General features: G+C 36.8%; 3 protein-coding genes across 3 annotated transcripts; 1 reads left to right on the top strand and 2 right to left on the bottom strand.

Moving 5' to 3' along the window:
* On the bottom strand, nucleotides 1-9877 carry LOC125231929 (neurofilament heavy polypeptide-like). Its single transcript, XM_048137531.1, has 6 exons — nucleotides 9550-9877; nucleotides 8983-9369; nucleotides 6197-6286; nucleotides 3663-3797; nucleotides 2285-2381; nucleotides 1-1154 (listed from the first exon to the last, which is right to left on the bottom strand). The coding sequence occupies exons 1-6, from the start codon at nucleotides 9745-9747 to the stop codon at nucleotides 1096-1098; spliced, it is 966 nt and encodes a 321-aa protein (XP_047993488.1). The 5' UTR covers nucleotides 9748-9877; the 3' UTR covers nucleotides 1-1095.
* Nucleotides 9878-11545: 1668 nt separating this feature from the next.
* On the top strand, nucleotides 11546-12333 carry LOC125231737 (uncharacterized protein C7orf50 homolog). The gene has a single exon (XM_048137300.1). It carries the CDS (start codon nucleotides 11630-11632, stop codon nucleotides 12317-12319), a length of 690 nt encoding a protein of 229 aa, XP_047993257.1. The 5' UTR covers nucleotides 11546-11629; the 3' UTR covers nucleotides 12320-12333.
* A 15-nt stretch (nucleotides 12334-12348) lies between these two features.
* LOC125231738 (thioredoxin, mitochondrial) lies at nucleotides 12349-13236 on the bottom strand. The gene is made up of 2 exons (XM_048137301.1): nucleotides 12966-13236; nucleotides 12349-12768 (listed from the first exon to the last, which is right to left on the bottom strand). The coding sequence occupies exons 1-2, from the start codon at nucleotides 13145-13147 to the stop codon at nucleotides 12504-12506; spliced, it is 447 nt and encodes a 148-aa protein (XP_047993258.1). The 5' UTR covers nucleotides 13148-13236; the 3' UTR covers nucleotides 12349-12503.
* Between the last annotated feature and the right edge of the window lie 8958 nt (nucleotides 13237-22194).

Below are 22194 nucleotides of genomic sequence, written 5' to 3'. Positions count from 1 at the left end.
GCAAAATATGCTGTCTTTTTAATATTGGCCGCAAGGTTAGGTACAATATTAATTAATTCTATCACCTCCGTAACACAGATATGTATTAAGCAGTTTTAAAGTAATCCTCAAACCTCGCGCAAGGAACTTACCACGATATCGAAGATATTTTTGAAATATCAAGTCACGTGAGCCTTTAGCGAGTAATTACTCAATAGACAGAAGGAGACTTTGGAGGTAGTCCGTTCGAAAACAAAGGGAAATATTTTTATCTGCGGAGTAGCAAATTGCATGCATACTTATATATTGGTCCAAATTCAGGTCTCTTCTCAATTTAAATTAGGAAAATATAATGGCTACAATAAATAAATAACAATATAAAACGCACGAGTCGTTAATAAGGGCAGCGTCTCGTTCATACCGGCGCTGCCTGACTACATTTATGATCTCAACAACACAGATTACTAACTAAGATAAAATAAACCTGTAGTCTTTTTAGCCACATTACATGACCAAATGATAGCCACAACGTTCGCGGTTCTAGATAAACAAATATGGATAAAATGCACAGAAATGGAATGAAAGGAGATAAGATACTTATGTCTACAAGCACCAGAAGATTGTGAAGGTCATCAAAGATTTTTAAAGACTACGGCTGCCGCTACACGGGCAGGGAGGGTGGTAATCTTATGGGCACCTAATACACGGAAACTATGAGGCGTCTCTACACAGACGGTTAATAGTCGAAATCATCTCAAAATAAGTTCACGCGACATCGCTTCCACGGTAAGATCGGCGCCCGGACGCATTGCAGATTCCCAAAGGTCACTAACGCCCGACTACATAACGAATCATACTAAAACGAAACCCTATTATGCTTCACCGAAAACGAGAATTAAAATTATTATGAAAAAACAAGTCAACACGAGCTAAATATAAAATAAAATATACAACTAAAAACATGGACGCGAGTCGACTGAATGTGTAAGGTAATAAAACTTAATAATAAATAACTGTCACACCCTGAGGGCTACTGGAGGCGGGCGCTCGTAGCGCGGGTGTGAGCATTGAGCTAGCGCCGGGCGCCTGCGCGCGCCCGAGACGAGCGGAGCGCGCTCACTGCTCCTTGCGGGCCTTCTTCTTGCCCTTCTTGGCTTTGGCGTCCGTCCACGTGTCTGCGGGAAAATAAATATTCATTCAGTACTCGTTTTATGTGTGTAAATGGACTCCGATAGACTAGTTCAGGTGCGAACCTTGAACCATATAAAAAAGTGTCATAGTAATATTTGGTTTTATTTTAATGTTATTTTTCAAAAAGAAAATTATAAGATTCATATTGTTAGGTGATAGGCACTAGATTGCTGATAAAAAATAGTACATTACGATACAAGTGCTTAAAAAAGGAAGTTCGAAACGAGTGGCGATAAATTAAAACACGACCGAAGCACACCTCGGACACTGGCGATCAAATATATGAAAGAGGCGCGTTCCTAGTACAGACTAAGTTCGTGTAGGTGAACGCGTACTAACTATGCTTGTATGAATGAAATATGACAGGTCGACTGTTCGCGTTTTTGACAGGCGGTAACTGTAAGGTAACCGAGAGGGGGTGGGCGGCACTTTCAACGGGGAGCGGGAGTGGCCATACTGTACGATAGTACTCTTTATTATTTTTCGCACGGTTTTCAGTACAGATGGCCCTCCGAAGTTTCGACCTGACATAATGAACCACATCTCGTACTAGTGCGTAAAAAAACACCATCTGTACTGAAAACACTATATTGGTCCTTTATTTTTATAAAATGGGTCAAGCCTCCCGGACTCTTTCATTTTGAAGGTCAGATAACGATGTTTTCTTTTTACTAATGAATGATAATTACACTTGTATGGGCGAATATTGAGATAAGTATTATTTGTATTGTAATCACAACGATATCGTGGTTTCTCACACGAAGCCGCCAATAAAACACGCATTATTATATAAAACAAGTAAATCTTGTTGCTAAATGTGATAAATGATAAGAGTAATGTTGTAAGAGTACTAAGAAACATAAAGATACTATACATTTTACTGTAAGGTTATGATGGAAATGTTCGCTTTTCCTGGGTAAGTCTCAATGACTCTTTTGATAGACCGAGTAGTAATTTGGTCTATCAAAATGGAAGACGAGCGCTGGAAGTCGCCAGCAATATACTGAGACTGAGGCGAGGCCATTTTGTGGCACTTCATTCTTAAATACTTATTGTTTATTTTCTGTGTGCGTACAAATAAAACTGTTTATATTCTATTCTAAATATAAATTACCTCCAAGTTCATCAAAGACGGGCACGTTGGGCTTGTCGTCTTGCTTGTCCGAGTCGGAGTCAGCCTCTTTAGAAGCACTCTTAGCTACAGCGGCAGCCTGCGAATTAAAACCATATTATTAATACTCAATACATAAGTATAAGATGTCAAGAATCGAAAGGGAATAGGCGCATAAAATACATTGTAATTCATGTCAGTAATCATTACTTATCCACTGGCCTTTAAACTGTGAATGGTTTACAATTACATAATTATTATGTATAAATAAACGACTTAAGACACATTTTATACAGATTGCAGGAAAGTAATCTTAGTTGAGTGGAGGTAAGGAGCATTTTCCCACCATTAAGAAAGTAAAGCAAGCTAATTTAAAAATATCATAAATACGGAAGTCACAAAGATATATCAATAGAGTTTAACCCACTCAGTAGCTGTTTTTAAAGGTTATCAAACGTTTGTGCATACTTTTCCCCCTCAAGGACTGCACGCAAAGGTTAGGCCCATCAAATTACAACGAGTAATTATCGGTTAAATAGACAGACATTGTTTTGCGCAACGTCTACCTACGTATGTTATCAATTTGGATGAATAGCCAAGAAGTCTCAATTATTTAAATATACGGACTCAAGTTAATATATCGCGATTGGAGTCATGTTTCGAATTTAACGGAGACACACCGATCAGGCAGCAGTGCTCGCGGCCGCTAGACTCCGTGTCTATAGATACAGACTCGAAACATATCGCCAATCGCGATATGTTAACCTGAGTACCTAGTGTACCTACATACATATATGTATTTAAATATTTGAATATGTCTCACGAAAGTTTAACGTCTATAAGATGCCAATTGCTAACACTTTCTAGCAAACGTAACTGCAATGTGATTTAATGGTTTAGTTTCCATTATTAGGGCTCGCAAAAAAGGGTCCTTATAGTCCTTATGCATCATATATTACTAGCTTTTGCCCGCAGCTTTACTCGCGTTAGAAAGAGACAAAAAGTAGCCTATCGTCACTACTTTTAAAAAAACTTGTATCTTCGTCTGTCAATGAAAAGAAAATTGTAGTAAGTATGTATGGAATGCATATAGACTTACTGCGTTTTAACTTTGAGGAACAGCGTAAGATACGAGATTTTTTAAAAGTAGTGACGATATGTCATTTTCCATTCCTTCAACTATCTCCACTTAAAAAATCACGTCAATTCGTCGCTCCGTTTTGCCGTGAAAGACGGACAAACAAACAAACACACACACTTTTCCATTTATAATATTAAGTATGGATGTTATAAGGACGAATTTATTTATCGCACTAGAAAAATAAGGCTAAGGACCCTTTATGCACATCACAAATAAAGAGCTATTAGGTTATGTGCTTACTTCGTTGGCCTTCTTCTTGGTCTGCTTCTCTTTGTTCTGGTTCTTCTTGTTGCTGCGGAGGTCCTTCACGTCGGGAGTGTCCTCGGCTTGCGCGTCGTCGTCAGCCGCGAGGCCCGGGTTGTCGCGACGCTCGGCCTGCGGACACATTTGCCGTCATTAGCTAACATCCAGCTTCAGGTGTGTGGTGTTGGGAAATCTACTCTTTGACTGACATATGTCATCTATAAATGAACTTCCTCAAATTTTCAGTGCTTTTATCCCTTTAACTCTCTATAGAGCGAAGATTTTGAGCGAATGGAAGCAAAAAGCTCAAGACCGATGAAGCTTATTTGAGATGGCGGCGCACTGTGGACACCCCCTGCCCATCTAGGGACACAAGTATGTCAACTATTTATAGAATTAATTTTATCCCACCTCCATAAACATTAATATTCATTCTTATAGGTCTTTGTTTTGCTAATCACGCCCCTAATTTACCAATATTACACTAATATGTAGATACTCCACTAAGTACTACATTAACATTATGTATGTTTCTATCACTGTTGTATATGGATATTATGGATGTAGATTGTAGATTATGGATGTAGATTGCGAGACAGAATCAGAAATGAGGATATTCGCCAACGCACGAAAGTTACCGACATCGCTAAGAGGATTGCGCAACTCAAGTGGGAATGGGCCGGTCATATTTGTCGCAGGGATGACGATCGATGGGGCCGGCAAGTATTGCTGTGCAGACCTAGACTGGGAAGCCGAGGTGACGGGAAACCACGAGCCAGATGGTCGGACGATATCAAAAAGACGGCAGGGCCGACCTGGCACAGAACCGCCGCTTACAGAACAAAATGGAAATCCATGAAAGAGGCATATGTTCAGCAGTGGACGCAAATATGCTGAGAAGAAGAAGAAGATTGTAGATGACATAACAGAGAAAAGGCTTTCGTCTAATCGGTAATTTTTTTCAAGTTCTATGGTAGTCATTCAACCTGGTTCACTGACATGTAGCACTTGAACACCAATAACTTTTTAACAAAAAATAAAACCGCCTTCAAAAAAAAAGCGTGTTACAAAACACGGAGAAACTAAAAAGCCAAAAATAATAAACCTTCGAATTCAGATTTCTTATCGGATTGCAATAATCTAAACATCCAAATTATAAACAAATCAATTATTTTTGTAGTCGGTACCAGACCTGTTCGTCGCCTTGCTATTTCCTGTTTGCCCTACCCAACCATACGCAGGCTGGTCCCGACTCCAAAAATAATTGATTTGTTTATAATTTGGATGTTTAGATTATTGCAATCCGATAAGAAATCTGAATTCGAAGGTTTATTATTTTTGGCTTTTTAGTTTCTCCGTGTTTTGTAACACGCTTTTTTTTTGAAGGCGGTTTTATTTTTTGTTAAAAAGTTAATTTATTTGTTGATTTTTAGTGGTTCCTAGTGATATTATATGTATCAGTCCGAATATATGTACAGTAGTGAAAGAATTGTCCTTTAACTCCTAACCATTGAGGAGTTGACCTTCCATCATCAGCTCAGCCACATAAAATTATTATCATCAGGCGCAAATACTGGTGCACCTTTGAAAAATACACAAAAAACATTACATGTGCCTATAACATTTGAAGAGTTCCCTCGATTTCTCCAAGATCCCATCATCAGACCACGACTTGGTGCCAATGGGACCATCTCGGGGTTATACCCGTACGATCAAAAAAAAAATTTTGAAAATCGGTCTACGATTCTCGGAGATATCGAGTAACATACATACAAAAAAATAATAAAAAAAAAAAAAATTCAGTCGAATTGAGAACCTCCTCCTTTTTTGAAGTCGGTTAAAAAGTAGGTAATCTGATAATACTTTATCAAGGTTACATAACAGTCACGGATTTGTTACATTGTCGATTATTTGTCACACTGAACTATAGAAGCAGATCTAAGCATGACCTTAATTTGTCAGTTTTACATACATACTATACATAGATTAAAAGGTCAAAGGTCAGAGGAACAGTGTAAGTAAACAATGATATTATTGGCTTCTTTATACCTGACATGATATAAGAGTGAGACACCATTTATAGCAGCTTAAATTAATCATTCGAAAGTATCCAGAGACAACATGATATTAATAAACAGACACCTGTAAAAAAATAAATATGAACCAATAATGGGCTATCCCTTTCACTTTTTATAACCAATTTCTATATGTAATTCAACTAATTCAATGAAGAATCACCAAACATAGTTTGTTCGTTATTAGAGAATCAAGACTAATCATTAGAAATTCTTATCTTCAGCATTATCATCAAGAAAACCGACAAAAGTAAAACAAGGCCACCCCAAAAAAGAGATTACTCCGAAAAGAGAAAGGGGTTAGTCAGAGAAGGACTATTATAACAGGCATTTTTTGCAGAAAATAATACCTATGAATGAAACATATATGTGATCATAATCCTATTCTTGCCTGCTTAGAAAACAATAATATTTACATCATAAAATAATGTTAGTTGAAATCAAGATAATATTTACCTCCTTGAGCACTCTCTGCACCTCTTCGATCTGCGCTTGCAGGGCGCGAGCAGCCTCAGCATCGACACGGGGGCCCTCCACACTCAGCACCTAAAACAAAGAAGTTCACTTTTAATGCAACACACCACTCAAGGGGCACTATTTTCTTTGACACTTTCTGCAGATGTTACTCAAGCTTACTTGTGTCAATGTGCCAAAAAAGGATAGATGTAGCTCATAGCATAAATCTGCTACTTGTCATAAGATCAAAGATTATATAACATGTTTGGTGCCAGCTACACATATGTGTGCTCATTTTCGTACAATATCATACCTACTGGCAGTGAATGTGATTAAACCTCTATTCTTTGAAATATAGGCCAAAGGGGTTTTATTATTTTACTCATTTTAGAAACATATCCTAATAAACTTATTTAAATAGTTTATTCATAATGTATTTACAGGCGCTTTGAAGACGTAATTAATTTGAGATATGTATTTCACACAATTTTGTACTCTAGTTACCTGAAATTTTTATTTATTTCCATAATCATAATTGTATTTACATAGTCAGTTGGGAGCTGATGGTCTACCACTCCAAGAGTTATTTGTATCTCATAGGTATGTGATATAACCATTGGTATGTAACTGAAATGAATTCTCAACATGCAAACAACTTGTTCATTAGGCATGAACTTTAATTTGCAGAATATTCATTAATCAGTAATAACACTACCATAGCTATTTATGTAAAATATATGTATAACTGTAAGTATGCTAGTGAAGCAACAACTGCTAGAATAACTATTGATTAAGATAATGAAGAAAATACTACTCTCAATAGCATGCCTAAAAATACAGTTCCTATTAGAAAACACATTGCAACAAGTGATTTACCCTATTCACATTAGGGTGGAGCGAAAAAACACTTTTCTGGAATTAACAAACCTAATAGTTATCAATCAATGCCCCTTAGTCTATGAAGCCTTTGTGCAAATTTTCAGCTTTTTAAATCAACATCTTCTGCCTCCGCATTAGGGTTGAAATTTTGAAAATCTCATACAAACCTAAAAATTCAACTTTCAGATAAAATAAAAATTTCGACAGTATTATGTTTAGTATATGTTATTGATACATATCATTATGAGAAACTACAAAAAGTTGCGAAAATAGCGTCAAGAATCGCCAAAGTTTGTCTAGTTTCAGTACATTCGCCAAAATAGCCGCTAAAATACTGAAAATTGGCGATTTTTAACCACAGAACATTATTTATATAGAAGAAACAAGTTCATCTATTTGTATAGGGGCCGAGCGTGTCAAATTTTGTACTGAAGTTGTTTCTTGCCTGTAATTTTAAATATGTCTCAGGCTCTTGATTGTTCATAATTTTGGTGTTGTTGCAATTGAATATCACGTAACGAGGCATTTTTTATGTTTTGATTGACTTCAACTTACAAAAATTGACGCCCGAAAGCTGCAAGCTGCGATTAAAGACGAACAACTCAGTGGATTTCACTGAGTTCATTTGACACGCTAAGTAGATACGTTTGCTTGATCTATGGTATATATGACATCTGTGTTTTTAGAATAGAATAGAATAGAATAGAAATATTTATTTGCATGAATACGTTACAATAAGATCTTATAAGTAAAATATTTAGTCACAGTATCCCGTCGACATAACATCAACATGCAAATTATTTACAGTTTGTACATGAAGGTACGAGTACTAATTAACTAACTATGAGCATGCAATCATTATACAATTAAAAAAAAAGTATATATAAAAATGACAGTAAAGTAGAATTAGGATAGTCAATGAATGAAAAGTAATAATTATAAACTAGGGTATTATTCCAGAATTGTCAAAAGCTAAAGCAATAAAATAATTTATGTCAACACCAAATCAGCAATCCTCATTACATTCCAAATAATCCTTAACTGAGTAAAAACAGTGTCCAAGTAGCCACTCAGTCAATTTTATCCTTAACTCATTTCCGTTTAACATTCTTAAATATTTAGGGAGATTGTTAAAAATTACAATACACATGTTAAATGCATTTCTCTTATATACGCTATTTTAACGCTATTTTCGCAATTTTTGGTAGTTTCTTGTAATAATATGTATCAATAATGTATACTGAACATAATACTGCCGAAAAACATTTTTTATCTAAAAGTTGAATTTTTAGGTTTGTATGAGATTTTCAAAATTTCAAACCTAATGCGGAGGCAGAAGATGTTGATTTAAATAACTGAAAATTTGCACAAAGGCTTCATAGACTAAGGGGCATTGATTGATAACTATTAGGTTTGCTAATTCCAGAAAAGTGTTTTTTCGCTCCACCCTAATTCACATGCAACATACACCTAATGACCATCTCAAGTTTAATCCAATGCTATATCCCTTGGAGTGTCGGCCGGTCGACTCCCAGCCGATTAATTAGAATAAAATCCAAATTCCAATGACTCAAAAATCAGTCTGGAACCCGAGGAGTTATGAAATGGGGTTAAAATCTGTAAGTTAATAATTTAAAACCAATGATTATTTTTACAGATTATCCCCTGTTTACAGTATTTAGTTCTACTTACTTTGTTATTCAACTCAAAAGCGATTGATCTCAAGTAGCTATATATTTGTTAAATTTAATTAGAATCCAATCTGTGTATACTTGTTAAATCTAATTGGAAACATTCCCTTTAGAAGTGAATTCAGGAGAATAAAAGTGGACATGTATGTCATAACTATAACAAGACAAATTTACCTTTCTCTTTTGACAACAGGCATTGTAAGAATAATAACCTACCTTGATAGTCTCTTCAGCAGGTTCCTCCACGGGGCGGGCAGCTTCCACATCAGCATCCTTGGCTTTCTTGTTCTTGTTCTTCTTGGCGGGGCTCTCCTTCTTTTCCTTCTCCTTCTCCTCGGGGCTCTTCACCTTCTTCTGGCTCTTCTTGGGCACCTCCTGCCAGCCGCCGTCATCAAAGTCAGCGGGCTTCTCAGCCTCCACAGCTGCTTTACCCTTCTTGCCCTTCTTGGCCTCCACTGGAGCCTTCACAACTTTGGACTCAGCCGGCCTTTCAGGCTTGGGCTTAGGCTTCTCGGCCTCCTTCGCTTTCTCCTTAGTGGGAGATTTCTTGGAGTTCTCCGACTTAGCCTTCGCGTCATCGCTCGAGCGGTTTGGTGACGATTTCTGTAACACGAAAATTCCTTTTCATACACAATTGTTGGCAAAACATTCCTACACCCGGTTCATAAGCGTGTCCCGGTATAACGGCGAGCATATGCTTGCAGGTTAAAAATAAAATGAGCACACGTTGAGAGGTGGACGCTTCGCGCCGCTCATAAATCGTAACATATTGACAGCACTCACCTTCTCCTTCGATTTTTTCACTTTCTTATTCGAGGACTTCTTGTCGTCGATCACTAGCGCCAATTTGTCGAACTGCGGCTGTTCCGCCGAGTGGAACCCGAAGATAAATACTAGCGCTGCGCATAGTAAAACAACCGCCACCGCGGCCGCTGGGAACAATAACTGTGTGCTTGACACCTGGCTCAGCAGTTCCATCATGGGGCTTTACTTTTAAACTGTCTAAAATATATAGTTCACATATAAAGGTATCGATAAGGTGTGATAATGTTGAACTAATTAATTCCCCTGCGATAAAAGCAGACACGGAGACATGATGACGCGGCTGTGACGTGCCAAAAATCGCGATTGGATATTGGCGTTCGGATCAACGCTACAACTGAAAGGATTTAAGAAGTGGCGCCACCTCTGGGCGCTACTTAAAGTGTGCAATAAAAAAATAGTCGATTGGTCGCACAAATTTGTTCCTGGAAAAAGGCAAGAAATTCAAATTTTCTATTAAAGGGTAACATAATTCCGACAACATGGCAACATTTAAAAATTTTGCCGCTTTTTCTAGTGACAGTAATGGCTTGACAGACTTAAGTAGATAAAATTAGGTTCTTACTAACAGAAAATCGTATACATATTATAGATGTAGCGTATCGTATGTAACATTTTAATAACTTATGAGATAATAAATTGCTATGCAGTTTGGCAGTACATTACGATATTTACGATGCAAGTGCTAAAAGTAGGAAACTATATAAGAGCAATAGCAGACATAGCAGTAGTATTAAAGGAACCACACAGAAAATCTGTGTTGCTGACAGACAGAATGATAAATACACGTATACATAGCTTTTTAGACCTTGTCGTTTAAAAAGCTATAGATATAGATAGATAGACGGTCAAGCAAAGGTCAAAGTTTGTCATTAAAACAGGGGGCGAAATTCAGAAAATTTTGAAAAGGAATATCAACCCTTGCCACAAAATTTTCAAATTCGTCACCTTTTTAACCCCCGACACAAAAACGACGGGGTGTTATAAGTTTGACGTGTCTGTCTGTCTGTCTGTGTGTGTCTGTCTGTGGCATCATAGCTACCGAACGGATGAACCGATTTATATTTAGTTTTTTTTGTCTGAAAGCTGAGTTAGGCTCCCCACAGACAGTCTTAAAAATTCATTTTTTTGTCTGAAAGCTGAGTTAGTCAGGGAGTGTTCTTAGCCATGTTTGATGAAAATCGGTCAACTATGTCGCGGTCGGGGATTTTTTCAAAATTTTAATTTTGTGGTTAGGTTAGTGACAAGGTTTGCTTGACCGTCTATAATTATATATAAATAATTTTTTATCTTATACCTTTTAAAGAGCAATGCTTGTATATTTATTTATTTATTTATTTATATATATATATATATATATATATATATATATCGTCGGTATATATATATATATATATATATATACCGACGATCTCGGAAACCGCACTAACGATTTCGCTGAAATTTGTTATGTGGCCTATGTGGGGGTTTTCGGTGGTGAAAAAGCGATCTAGCGTAGCCTTAGATCCCGGAAAACGCGAATTTTCGAGTTTTCATGCGTTTTTTTTTCGCGTTGGTAATCGTAAAATATGGTCGTTAATTTCGCCGCCCGCGTAGCTCAGTCATAAGAGGTCGGTCTAATGTTCGCAGGCAGATCGCAGGAGCCAGGTTCGAATCCCGGCCAGAAATTAAGTTTTTTTTTTTTTTTTTTTGTATTTCTAAGTTTTTTTTTTATCTAAAGACGTGATATAATAAAATAGAACCGAGCGAAGCTCGGTCACCCAGATATTATAATTTTGTATGAATATGTAAAGATGACATCATTACATTAAATTGAGTTTTAGACACACAATGTATTCGAACGAACTTTCTTTACCAAAACATAACGTTCCATTATAGGCAGCACACATTCATTCAATTTACAACTCGTATTAGGATTTTTTTAACATGGTAACTTTCTAGTCGTCAGTGTGACGAGATCACGACGAGATATCATACACATAACCTAGAAATTCACAACGTTGTGCTAAGTATACAGTGTTATTATTATTTTGAAGACACAATGGGCAGGAAAAACAAAGATAAGCGAAAAAATAAAGAAAATGGAGATGGTGAATCAGACCACAGTGCATTAGAGCAGAAAAAGAGTCACAGTGAGGATCAAGAAGAACTGGATGCACAAGCAGAGGATCCTGAGCCGGAGGACTTACTGCCCAAGAGAGAACATGCTGATGATGATTCCGACGATGAAGAGAAACCGAAAAGGAAGAAAAAGAAAAAACAAATAGTACCAACTGAAAACACAGGACCCAAGAAAGGCCAAAAGTCAATCCGACAAATGAAGAAAGAAAAGCATGCTGAACGCCAAGCTGCCGCCCAAGCTGTGGCCAAGGACGAACACAAAAACGACTGCCTCAATTACCTGTCACAATGGAAACACAACAAACAAAACTGGAAATTTATGAAAGCAAAACAAGTATGGCTCTTCAAAAACAAGTTCTCAACTTCATTAGTACCAGATGCATCATGGCCCACACTGTTGGAATATTTTGAATCAGCACAAGGCAACATTCGGAAACTGTTGCTGGAAGACGCAAATAAAATAATAAAGCAACTAGATGACTGGACAGAATCACAAAGTAAGGAAAGTAAAGATGATGAAGAAACCGAGGAGACTCAAGCTGAAATTGCCAGACCTGATGATAATGTCTACAAAAGAGCAAGGGACCTAATACAATGTTTAGAAGAATAAACTTGTTTTATATACTTTTTGTTTATTTTGTTCAACTACACTTTGTAACAATAATTATAAATGTGTAAAGTCAGCATCACAGTTAACAATTAATAAATTAATCTCATATCTACATTTAACAACTGTATAGAGAACTGAAATTACCTGTGCTGCTGACTGTACCAGACTAGATGCACTAAATTATTTATGTATCAACTTCTTTCTTCCTGTCTTCAGTTGTGAATTGCTCAATCCACTTGCGAAGCTTATCAGTATCCTGAAGTCCAACAAGGCGATGGAGAACCTTTCCATCCTTAATAGCCACCAACACAGGGACTGAGCTCACTTCATAGTCTAGAGCCAGGTCTGTTTGTTCATCAATGTCAACTTTTGCAAGCACTACCTTTCCCTTTTTCTCAGATATAATAGATTCTAGACGAGGAGTGAGCATTCGGCATGGATTACACCATCTATAAACATAGATAAAAAGAATTAAAATTCCAATGTTTATTACATTGCTATCAATGTTATCTTGATATACTTTGAATTGGACCACACAAACAGAATATTTTATTAAAAAATTGCATAAAATAAATATAAGCCTAAAGTATAAATATTTTATGATTGTATTGAGCGACAAAGATAAAAAAAGATAAAAATTACTTACGTAGCGAAGAAGTCGACGACGACTGGGACTTTGCTGTTAATAACTTTGTCTTTAAAATCGTCAGTGCTTTGAATCTTCACGATGTCCCCATAAGTGGGAGTTACAGAGAAACTTCTGACGATGTTTGCGCTTTTTGTGCTCAAAGCGTTGCGAACAATGTTAGAAATTTGGTTCGTCAACATTTTGGTGCAGGAAGACTACTTTGGATGATGAAATAAATAAAAATGAAATGTATTAGGATATTGAGGATTCTAGTCCTTCCTGAAATGTCAAGAACTGTCAAGTGTCAATGCCATTGCCAGTCACGTTATTTTTGACGTGATAACGTCTAATAACTCGTTACTACGGGCAGCATGCACGAAAAAGATGACGTCATTGTCCCGTTTCGCAATATAGCTTTAGCGCCATCTATTGGCGCGCGTTGGAACTAAGCGGCTGATCGATGCGCTCGGTATGGTTATAGCGTGTGGCCTGAGTAAAGCACCACAGCTGGGACAGATGGCGCGCCCGTGTGTTGTTCTCGTTAAGCTGAGTTTAGACCAGCAAGTTATTGCTGCAAGTTTTGAGACGCAACTATAGGTAAGAGTGAGTGGCAAATATCTGCATCTCTTTCTAGCATATACTTCTGTCTCAAAACTTGCAGCAATAACTTGCATGTCTAAACTCAGCTTTACAAAATTAATTATTTTAATTTATACGACTTTTTACAGAACATATCCCGTCTGAACTCATCATAGATTTAGAATTATTAAACTAGATTGTGTAGTTAGGTCAAAAAGTGTGTCCACATGAGAGGTCATTGTTTGGGCTGGTGTCCCTCTCGCACTTACTGACAATGTCAACATTATTCAGTGAACGTCGTTTTTAATTATACAAATCTTTGATTTATTGGCATCAAAATAATTACATTGTAATTATTTTCCAATTCTTTGAAATATATCGAAACCCTAGTTTGAATATAACACTAAAATAATATAAGAAGTTATAAAGTCAGGTAATATATATATATATATAAATACTACTATTATGGCTCATTAACACTGGCCACACGTGCGAGAGGGACACCAGCCCAAACAATGCCCTCTCATGTGGACCGTTTTCGATAGTTCAGAATAGCGAAAACGGTCACCTTTTTGTCTCAGTAATAAGGTTCAATTTAGTATGGCAAAAAATGTGATTCCGCTGTCCCCTGTCTTTGGAACTCACTGACAATGACATTTGGGCCGCTAAACATGGTACAATAGGGACTGAGCTCACACTTTTTTGCCATACTAAATTGAACTTTATCACCGGTGCAGAAAGGCGTTCTTGTCAGACTAGTAAAAGTTTTTGGCTTAACAACTCAATCTAGCTTAATATATAATATCTGGGCGACCGAGCTTCGCTCGGTTCTATTTTAATATATCACGTCTTTAGATGAAAAAAAAAACTTTATGGCGGCAAGACGTGTTTTGAAAATTCTTACGTAAAATTATTAATTTTATATTGAATTTACGCGTGTCTTTCAGTTATTTGTGTTTAAAAATACTCACAAATATTTACTTTCTGTGTTTTCATAAATTTCAAGCGCCGGTCCCGACTATTGCAGTCGGGATCCGAATCCAATGTCCGTCCACAGTGATGATGGTGTAAAAGAAGCTACAAATCATGTAAGTCGTTCGGAGATATGCTCACAACATGATTCAATGGACTTAATACAACATGATATGGACTGCGAGTTACAGGAAATGACGCTTGATCATTGTGAACAAAATCCATCAGATGACCAACGGTTATCTAAGGTCAAAAAGCTTAAGCCTAGACAGTTTCCCAAGGTTAGTACTGAAACAGATATTACGACGGATCATTCTTACGCAACCAAGAGGAAGGACGATGAATGGACAATATTCAGTAAAAATCCAAAACGTCGTTACCTGTTTAACCCAAACTTATCTGTAGGCACAGAAATCAGTATTACTTGCAAGGATACCCTGCCGAAACAATTTGCCCTAGCGAAGCTTTTAAAAAGCCATGACATTCAAGGTATCATTAAAGTCAGGTACGTTAATTCATATAAAGTGCTTGTCCAATTTGATAATGAAACCAACGCTGAGCGGCTTCTTTCCAAGGTTGAAATGCACGAGGAGATGGGCTGGCGATTCCAAAAAACATACGAGGTTGGTGGGATACCCCCATTTGCCAGAATTTCATTTGCCATAATTTTATTTGCCATCCTATTCAACAATCATAATATTGTTTCTCATAACATCTTATGCCATAATCATTGTTTACTATATTAATCTAGTGCCAGAAACTTTGTTTCCCATAAAGTCAGTTTCCATAATGTCATTTGTCAGAATCATCGAAATCCGTAATTACCACATTCCATACCATCATTTGTCATACAAATTAGCGTCCAGAAAAGTCAATTTCCATAATGTGCTTTGGCAGAATCGAAAACTACTATAATAGGTACTAGAAAGACTAGAGAATGAAACTGCTATCAGAAAGTAGGTTAGGTTAGGTTAGAACTGTGACCCCCTGGAAAATGAAACTGCTATCAGAAAGTAGGTTAGGTTAGGTTAGAACTGTGAACCTCTGGAAAAGGAAACTGCTTGAAAAGTAGGTTAGGTTAGGTTAGAACTGTGACCCCCGGAAAATGAAAATACTATCAGACAGTAGGTTAGGTTAGGTTAGAACTGCGACCCCTGGAAAATGAAACTGCTATCAGAAAGTAGGTTAGGTTAGGTTAGAACTGTGACCCCCTGGAGCATGAAACTGCTGGAAAAGTAGGTTAGGTTAGGTTAGAACTGTGACCCCTGGAAAATGAAACTGTTATCAGAAAGTAGGTTAGGTTAGGTAATAATATGGGCAACAATTAATATGGCAATAATTGCTTATGGCGTTTGAATATTCTATGAAACCATATTATTGCACTTAATAATATGGCTAACAAATAGTATGGCATTGTATGATTATGGAAGGTAATATTCGGATAAATAACGAGTATGTCATATGATTTTTATGGTAAACAAATCATTCGGGCAAATGAAATTCAGGCAAGTTAGATTCGGGCAAATGAATATTATGTTAAATGACTGTCGGGCAAACAATAGACAACCGAGGTTGGTGTATCTTATGGAATTATAAAAGATGTGGACTTAGATTTAAATGAAAAAGATATGATGGAAAATATGACATGCGGAGTAGAAATAGTTGCTGTAAAAAGGTTAAGTAGAAAAAGTTCGGATGGATCAGGATGGCAGGATAGTGAGACTGTGCGTATATGTTTCAAGGGCCCTATTCTACCACCTTACGTATATATTCATGAATTGCGAGTGAAGGTTGAACCTTACTTATTTCCTGTTTCTATATGTGCCAACTGCTGGCGATACGGCCATACAAAGAAAACGTGTTCTAAGAAGTCTACTTGTCCTAAGTGCGGAGGCAATCATTTGAATTGTGAAACAACTGTTTTCACATGTCGTAATTGCTCAGGTCGTCACATGGCTCTCGATAAAACGTGTCCGTTGTACCAAAAAGAAAGGAAAATAAGGAAAATTATGGCTGAATTTAACTGTACATATAAAAAAGCATTAAATAAATATGAACTAGATTCTAGCAGCCCTCCAGCTCTAGCGGCATCAATGTATCAGGAAAACTTTCCCCAGACGCTTAGTACAACTGATACTCCAGTTACTGAAACTTCAACATTGGAGTCTGTGATATGTGAACCAGCATATGCAAAGATAGTCACGACCAAAGCTGTAGTTCACAGCGAAGTCCCAGGTAAGAATAATGTATCTGTTACTCTCCCCAGAAAAACAAATCGTACTAAAACTAAACATAATAAGCCCGAATTGAGAGAAAAAGATGACATAGTAAATGATAATCTGACTACTATGGATACCGATGTCAACCATGTTCTTCCTGAAACATCTAACAAACCCAACGAAGTAAGTGGAAGTAAGTTGAAATTCAGTTCATTAATTGATAAGATAAAAGATATTATTTTCATGAAAAACCTGACTATCGCTGAAAAAATTAAACTTGGAGTTCAAACTGGAGTAGAATGGCTTTTATCTTTTGTGATGCAGAACATACTTGACATGTCATTTTTAAAATCTTTTTTTAACGCCACAGATGGCTAGTAAACTTGAGAAGTGCAGACTTAACATATTGCAATGGAACGCCCAAAGTATCAGACCAAAGTTAGTATCGTTTGAAAATCTACTTATCCAAGAAAAGATCCATATAGCAGCGCTTAGCGAAACATGGTTAGATACGGACTGTTATTTCCGTATCAGCAATTATAATATATATAGAGCGGACAGGGTAGATGGATATGGTGGAGTCGCAATCTTGACGCATAAATCAATCAAGTCTGAGCATTGTCGTGTTCAACATCCTAATCCTGGTGTACAAGTGGTTTACGTAAAAGTGTTTAATTGTGATCAAATAAAAAATGTGATTTCAGTTTATTGTCCGTCTACTGTAGTGACAGAACAGAGTGATTGGGATTTCATTTTTTCAATCGTACAACATAACGTGATTATTATGGGTGACTTTAATGGCCATCACACCAATTGGTCATATAAAACGGATACTCGCGGCACTCAAATATATGATTCTCTAATGGACTGTAATTTAGTTTCACTTAATGATCACAGCCATACAAGAGTGCGACTAGTCAATGGATCATTACAGGAGTCGTCTCCAGACATTTCTATAGTATCTACTGATATTTATTTTACTATTAATTGGAATGTTATGAAAGAATCACTAGGTAGCGATCATCTTATTATAAAAATTTCTACATGTTTCAATTCTTGTGTTGAGTCTGTATCAAGGAGAAACTATAAAGGAGCTCAATGGAATGAGTACAGAATGTATTTAGAAAATAAGTTTACTGAGTTTTCTTTGCCTGAGGATCCTCAAGAATCTTATAATGGTTTTCTAAGTATTGTAAAAGAAGCTGCCAATCTTTACATACCATGTATTAAATTTAACAATAAACCAGCAAAAAAATTCCAACCAAAACCATATTGGAATCAAGCTCTATCCAAAGCCGTTGCCGAAAGGCGTTTAGCTCTCTCATTATTCAGACGGAACCCTACACCACAGAATCTTGAGGAACTTCAGACTAAGATTAGAGACGCTCAGAGACTCATCAGAACTCGTAGAAATGAAAGTTGGCAACAATTTTGCAATTCTATAAGCGAGTCCTCATCAGCCTCTGAAGTTTGGTCTCGAATGAAATGGGTAAAGGGTTACAGATCTTCTCGACCTCATGTTAGTGTAGAAAAAGCTCGCAATCTCTTGTATTCTCTCACGCCAGATTATGTGTCTCCGTCGACGCCAATGATTGAGTCCGGTAGCACGGTTTTGGATGAAACATTTACATTACACGAATTAAATTCTTGCATTAAAACTAAAGATACTGCACCAGGTCATGATGGTGTAGCATTTTCTATGATACAAAATTTTCCTGAAAATGGAAAGCTCTTACTATTATCACTGTACAATAGATTCTACTCCCTAGGTTTTGTCCCAACACAGTGGAGAGAAATTAGTGTAGTCCCGATACCTAAACCCGGAAGGGACCCCTCCTCTGACTCTGCTCTTCGACCAATATCTTTAATTTCATGTCTGTGTAAAATATTTCACTCTATGATCACTAGGAGATTGGAATGGTTCATAGAAAAAAGATGCATGTTCTCCGAGGAAACTGTCGGTTTTAGAAAGTGTCGATCATCTTTAGATAATTTAAGTAGTTTAGTTAGCCGAATTCAAACTGGGTTTTCAAAAATATGATCACCTTGGGAAGTTTCATAGATATTGAGAACGCATATAATAATGTAAATGTTCCCATTTTAATTCAAACACTTGATAGACTAGGAGTTGGAAATAATATATGTCAATATCTATGGAATTTCCTAAGAGAAAGATATCTTACAATACGAACTGATAAATCTATGTTAAGAAGATCAACTGGTCGTGGGTTGGCTCAGGGAGATCCTACTTCTCCATTGCTTTTTAATGTTTATACCATGCACATCCAACAATCCCTTACAGATGTTTACTTTTCACAATATGCAGATGATTATATTTTATATGTTACAAAGAAATCTATAGCGGAGGCGGAGGAGACATTACAAAAATCTCTTGACATATTTAACAAATGCATGAACAATCTCGGTCTTGACATATCTACATCCAAAACCAAACTATGTGTGTTTAAGAAAGGTATTAATAGAAGTCCTGTAAAGATCAAAATTAATGATAAGGAATTAGAATTAGTCAAGTATGTCAAATATTTAGGAATGTGGTTGGATCGATCTCTTAGGTGGGAAAAACATATTAATGAATTGGTTCAAAAAATTCAGAAATATTCCAATATTTTGAAAGTTTTAGTTGGACCGGGATGGGGTGTTCATCCAAAACATCTTAGGAGGCTATACTTCGCCATAATTCGTAGCCGCATAGATTACGCGTCTTTCCTGTATGATGACAGTTGCGATTCTAATTTGTACAAACTCGATAAGATTCAAAACCAGTGTTTGCGGACTATTGGTGGATTTATTAAGTCTACTCCTATACACGCAATGGAATGTGAACTGGCTGTACAGCCTTTGCATATTCGTCGCTTTTATTTGGCGTCCAAGTTTTGGTTAAAATCTAGATCTTTTGAAAACAACACAACTATCAAACTCCTAGATGCATTAAATAATTACTTAAAAGACCGAGACATTTTGCGAAATAAAAAGCCACTTCTTCTGACCATCCATAATTTGTATAACTCAATTACTATATATTCGAGCCAATTATTGGAAATGTTCTCTTTGGAACAATGGGTAAATTATATAGATATTTCAAAGTCAATTAAGTTCAGTATTACTTCAGTTACCAAATCTAAGCGAGAATATGACCGAACTAATTTAAGAACTACTGTTAACGCTTATTTACGTACAAATTTCTCCGGATTTTATTGTATATATACCGATGGCTCTAAGGAAAGGAACTCTTTAGGTGCTGCGTTTTATGACCCTCAATCGAAAGTATCGCTTAAGTTACATATTCCATACGACATGTCTATAATGCACGCTGAGTTGGTTGCCATTGCTGAGGCATTATCCTACATCCAAGCCCTAGATTGTACTGACATAGTCATTTTATCAGATTCTAAAAGTGCTCTTCAACATATTGCTCGGTGTACCAAGAATATTCGTTGTCTCCCAATTGCCTATTCCATTTTGAATCTCATTGATAAGTTACAAGCGAAGGGTAAGACCATAATATTGCAATGGATTCCATCGCATGTGGGTATAGCCGGTAATGAAATAGTGGATTCTATGGCAAGGCTGGCTTGTCAAGATGGAGTAGAATGTAATATCTTACCTTTTTATACGGATTGCATCATTTTAGCTAAACAGAGAACCTACATTCTATGGAAAGAATACTTTGATAAGAGATCCACAGAAAAAGGTATTTGGTACAAGACGATCCAACCTCATCCTCTAATAACACCGTGGATAGATTGTTCTCTCAGTAGACGTGACATTGTATTGATGATGAGACTACGTACTGGACATATCCCATTAAATCAATTTGGCTATTTGATGAAGAAAGTTTCTTCCCTAATTGTGACGAATGTGGCGTGCTAGAAGATGTTTACCATGTTACAATGGAATGTGTCCGAAACGAAGCTGCTCGGATTCAACTGGCTTATTCGGGCCATTCTACTTATACTATGTTTGATGTTAGGCTATTTGTAATAGCTGCAATAGCGTTCTGGCTTCTCCGCTATCGGATTCCGCCATTGCGCTATTGCAACTTGTGAGAAAGGCTATTTGTAATAGAATAAGTCAATTGTAAGACAATAAAACTGTATGTTGATTTTTACGGAGCGACATGTTCACTTCGGTGACAAGCTCGTTTAAATAAAGATTAAAAAAAAATATATAGCAATATTACTTTCTATTATAGTAAAACATATATTTTTTAAGGATTATAATATTTATACGTATGTTTTTTCATAGCCAAATCTGGTCTGCTTTGGCAAACATTGCCATCATTGCGGTAAATGGATGGAGCGAAGAGCTTTGAGGAAAGATTGTAAGTATTCACTTCTGATAATTGTGTTAAAGGTTTTTTATCTATCTACTCACACCAGTATTCCCAAAAGTTATTGGCAAATCACTAGAAAGAGTGCAGAGGAAGTTCTGTAGGCACATTTACAAACGACTGTACGGATATTACCCATATATGTATCCATCTCTATTCGTAACAGGAATGGTTGGTCTTCAAACTCTAGAAACCAGACGGAAACTGCTGCATATTATGCATTACCGCCAACTGTTTCACCATAGAGTAGATGACGCATCCGTGCTTGAGAGAATGGGGCTGCAAGTGCCAAGAGCGAATGTGGTGGTTGGCATGCCGGGCGCGGTGCCGGCGCGGCGGCGGCGGCGCCTGTTCGCGGCGGCCGGCGCACCGCTCGAGCCCGAGCTGCTCTTAACCGCATCATGTTGGAGACAGACGATATTGACATCTTTGCTGATAGTGTTGGTGTGTTTTACAGAAAACTCTTAAGGTTCATAGACTCTACACTCCTTAGGTGATTAATGTAATAACCATAGTTTAACTTTTAAGTGTGTTTGCTTTTATTTATGTCAATTTAACATGTACATAATTATATTACCACATAAGTGCTTTGGTGAAATACTGTTAACTTTTGTGTATTTTTAATAAATAAATAAATAAAAAAACGTGAAAAAAGTCCCAGAATCGGGCCCCTTTTGCTATACTCTGACCGCCCCTGTCTATAGGCTCCCCACAGACAGTCTTAAAAATTCATAATCTTAAAAAAACTTGTATGCAATCTGACAGTTCAGATCTGTCAGTGTCTTGTCAGTGTCAGTTTGAACTGTCAGATTGCATACAAGTTTTTTTTAAGATTATGAATTTTTAAGACTGTGTGGGGAGCCATACTACTGTAATGTTTGACGTTATCACGTTAAATTACCGTCCGTAAACCGACTTTACAGACAACCAATTTTTTTTTATTGCAATATACGTTTTAACCGTTTTAAGTATAATTTATTAATAACAATTCTTTAATTTATTACCTTGTTTTTTTTTAGGAAAATCCTCTGTATTTATAATTTTGATACTTATATCATGTATTTTTTTTAATTTGGTTATTAAGCTGTTTGAGTTGCAGTTATAACTGTGCTTTCATTCCATGTGC

Source organism: Leguminivora glycinivorella, chromosome 12 (genome assembly GCF_023078275.1).
Source record: "Leguminivora glycinivorella isolate SPB_JAAS2020 chromosome 12, LegGlyc_1.1, whole genome shotgun sequence".
NCBI lineage: Eukaryota > Metazoa > Arthropoda > Insecta > Lepidoptera > Tortricidae > Leguminivora > Leguminivora glycinivorella.
The sequence above is the reverse complement of the archived record's forward strand: the minus strand, read 5'-3'. Positions and strand labels throughout refer to the sequence as shown.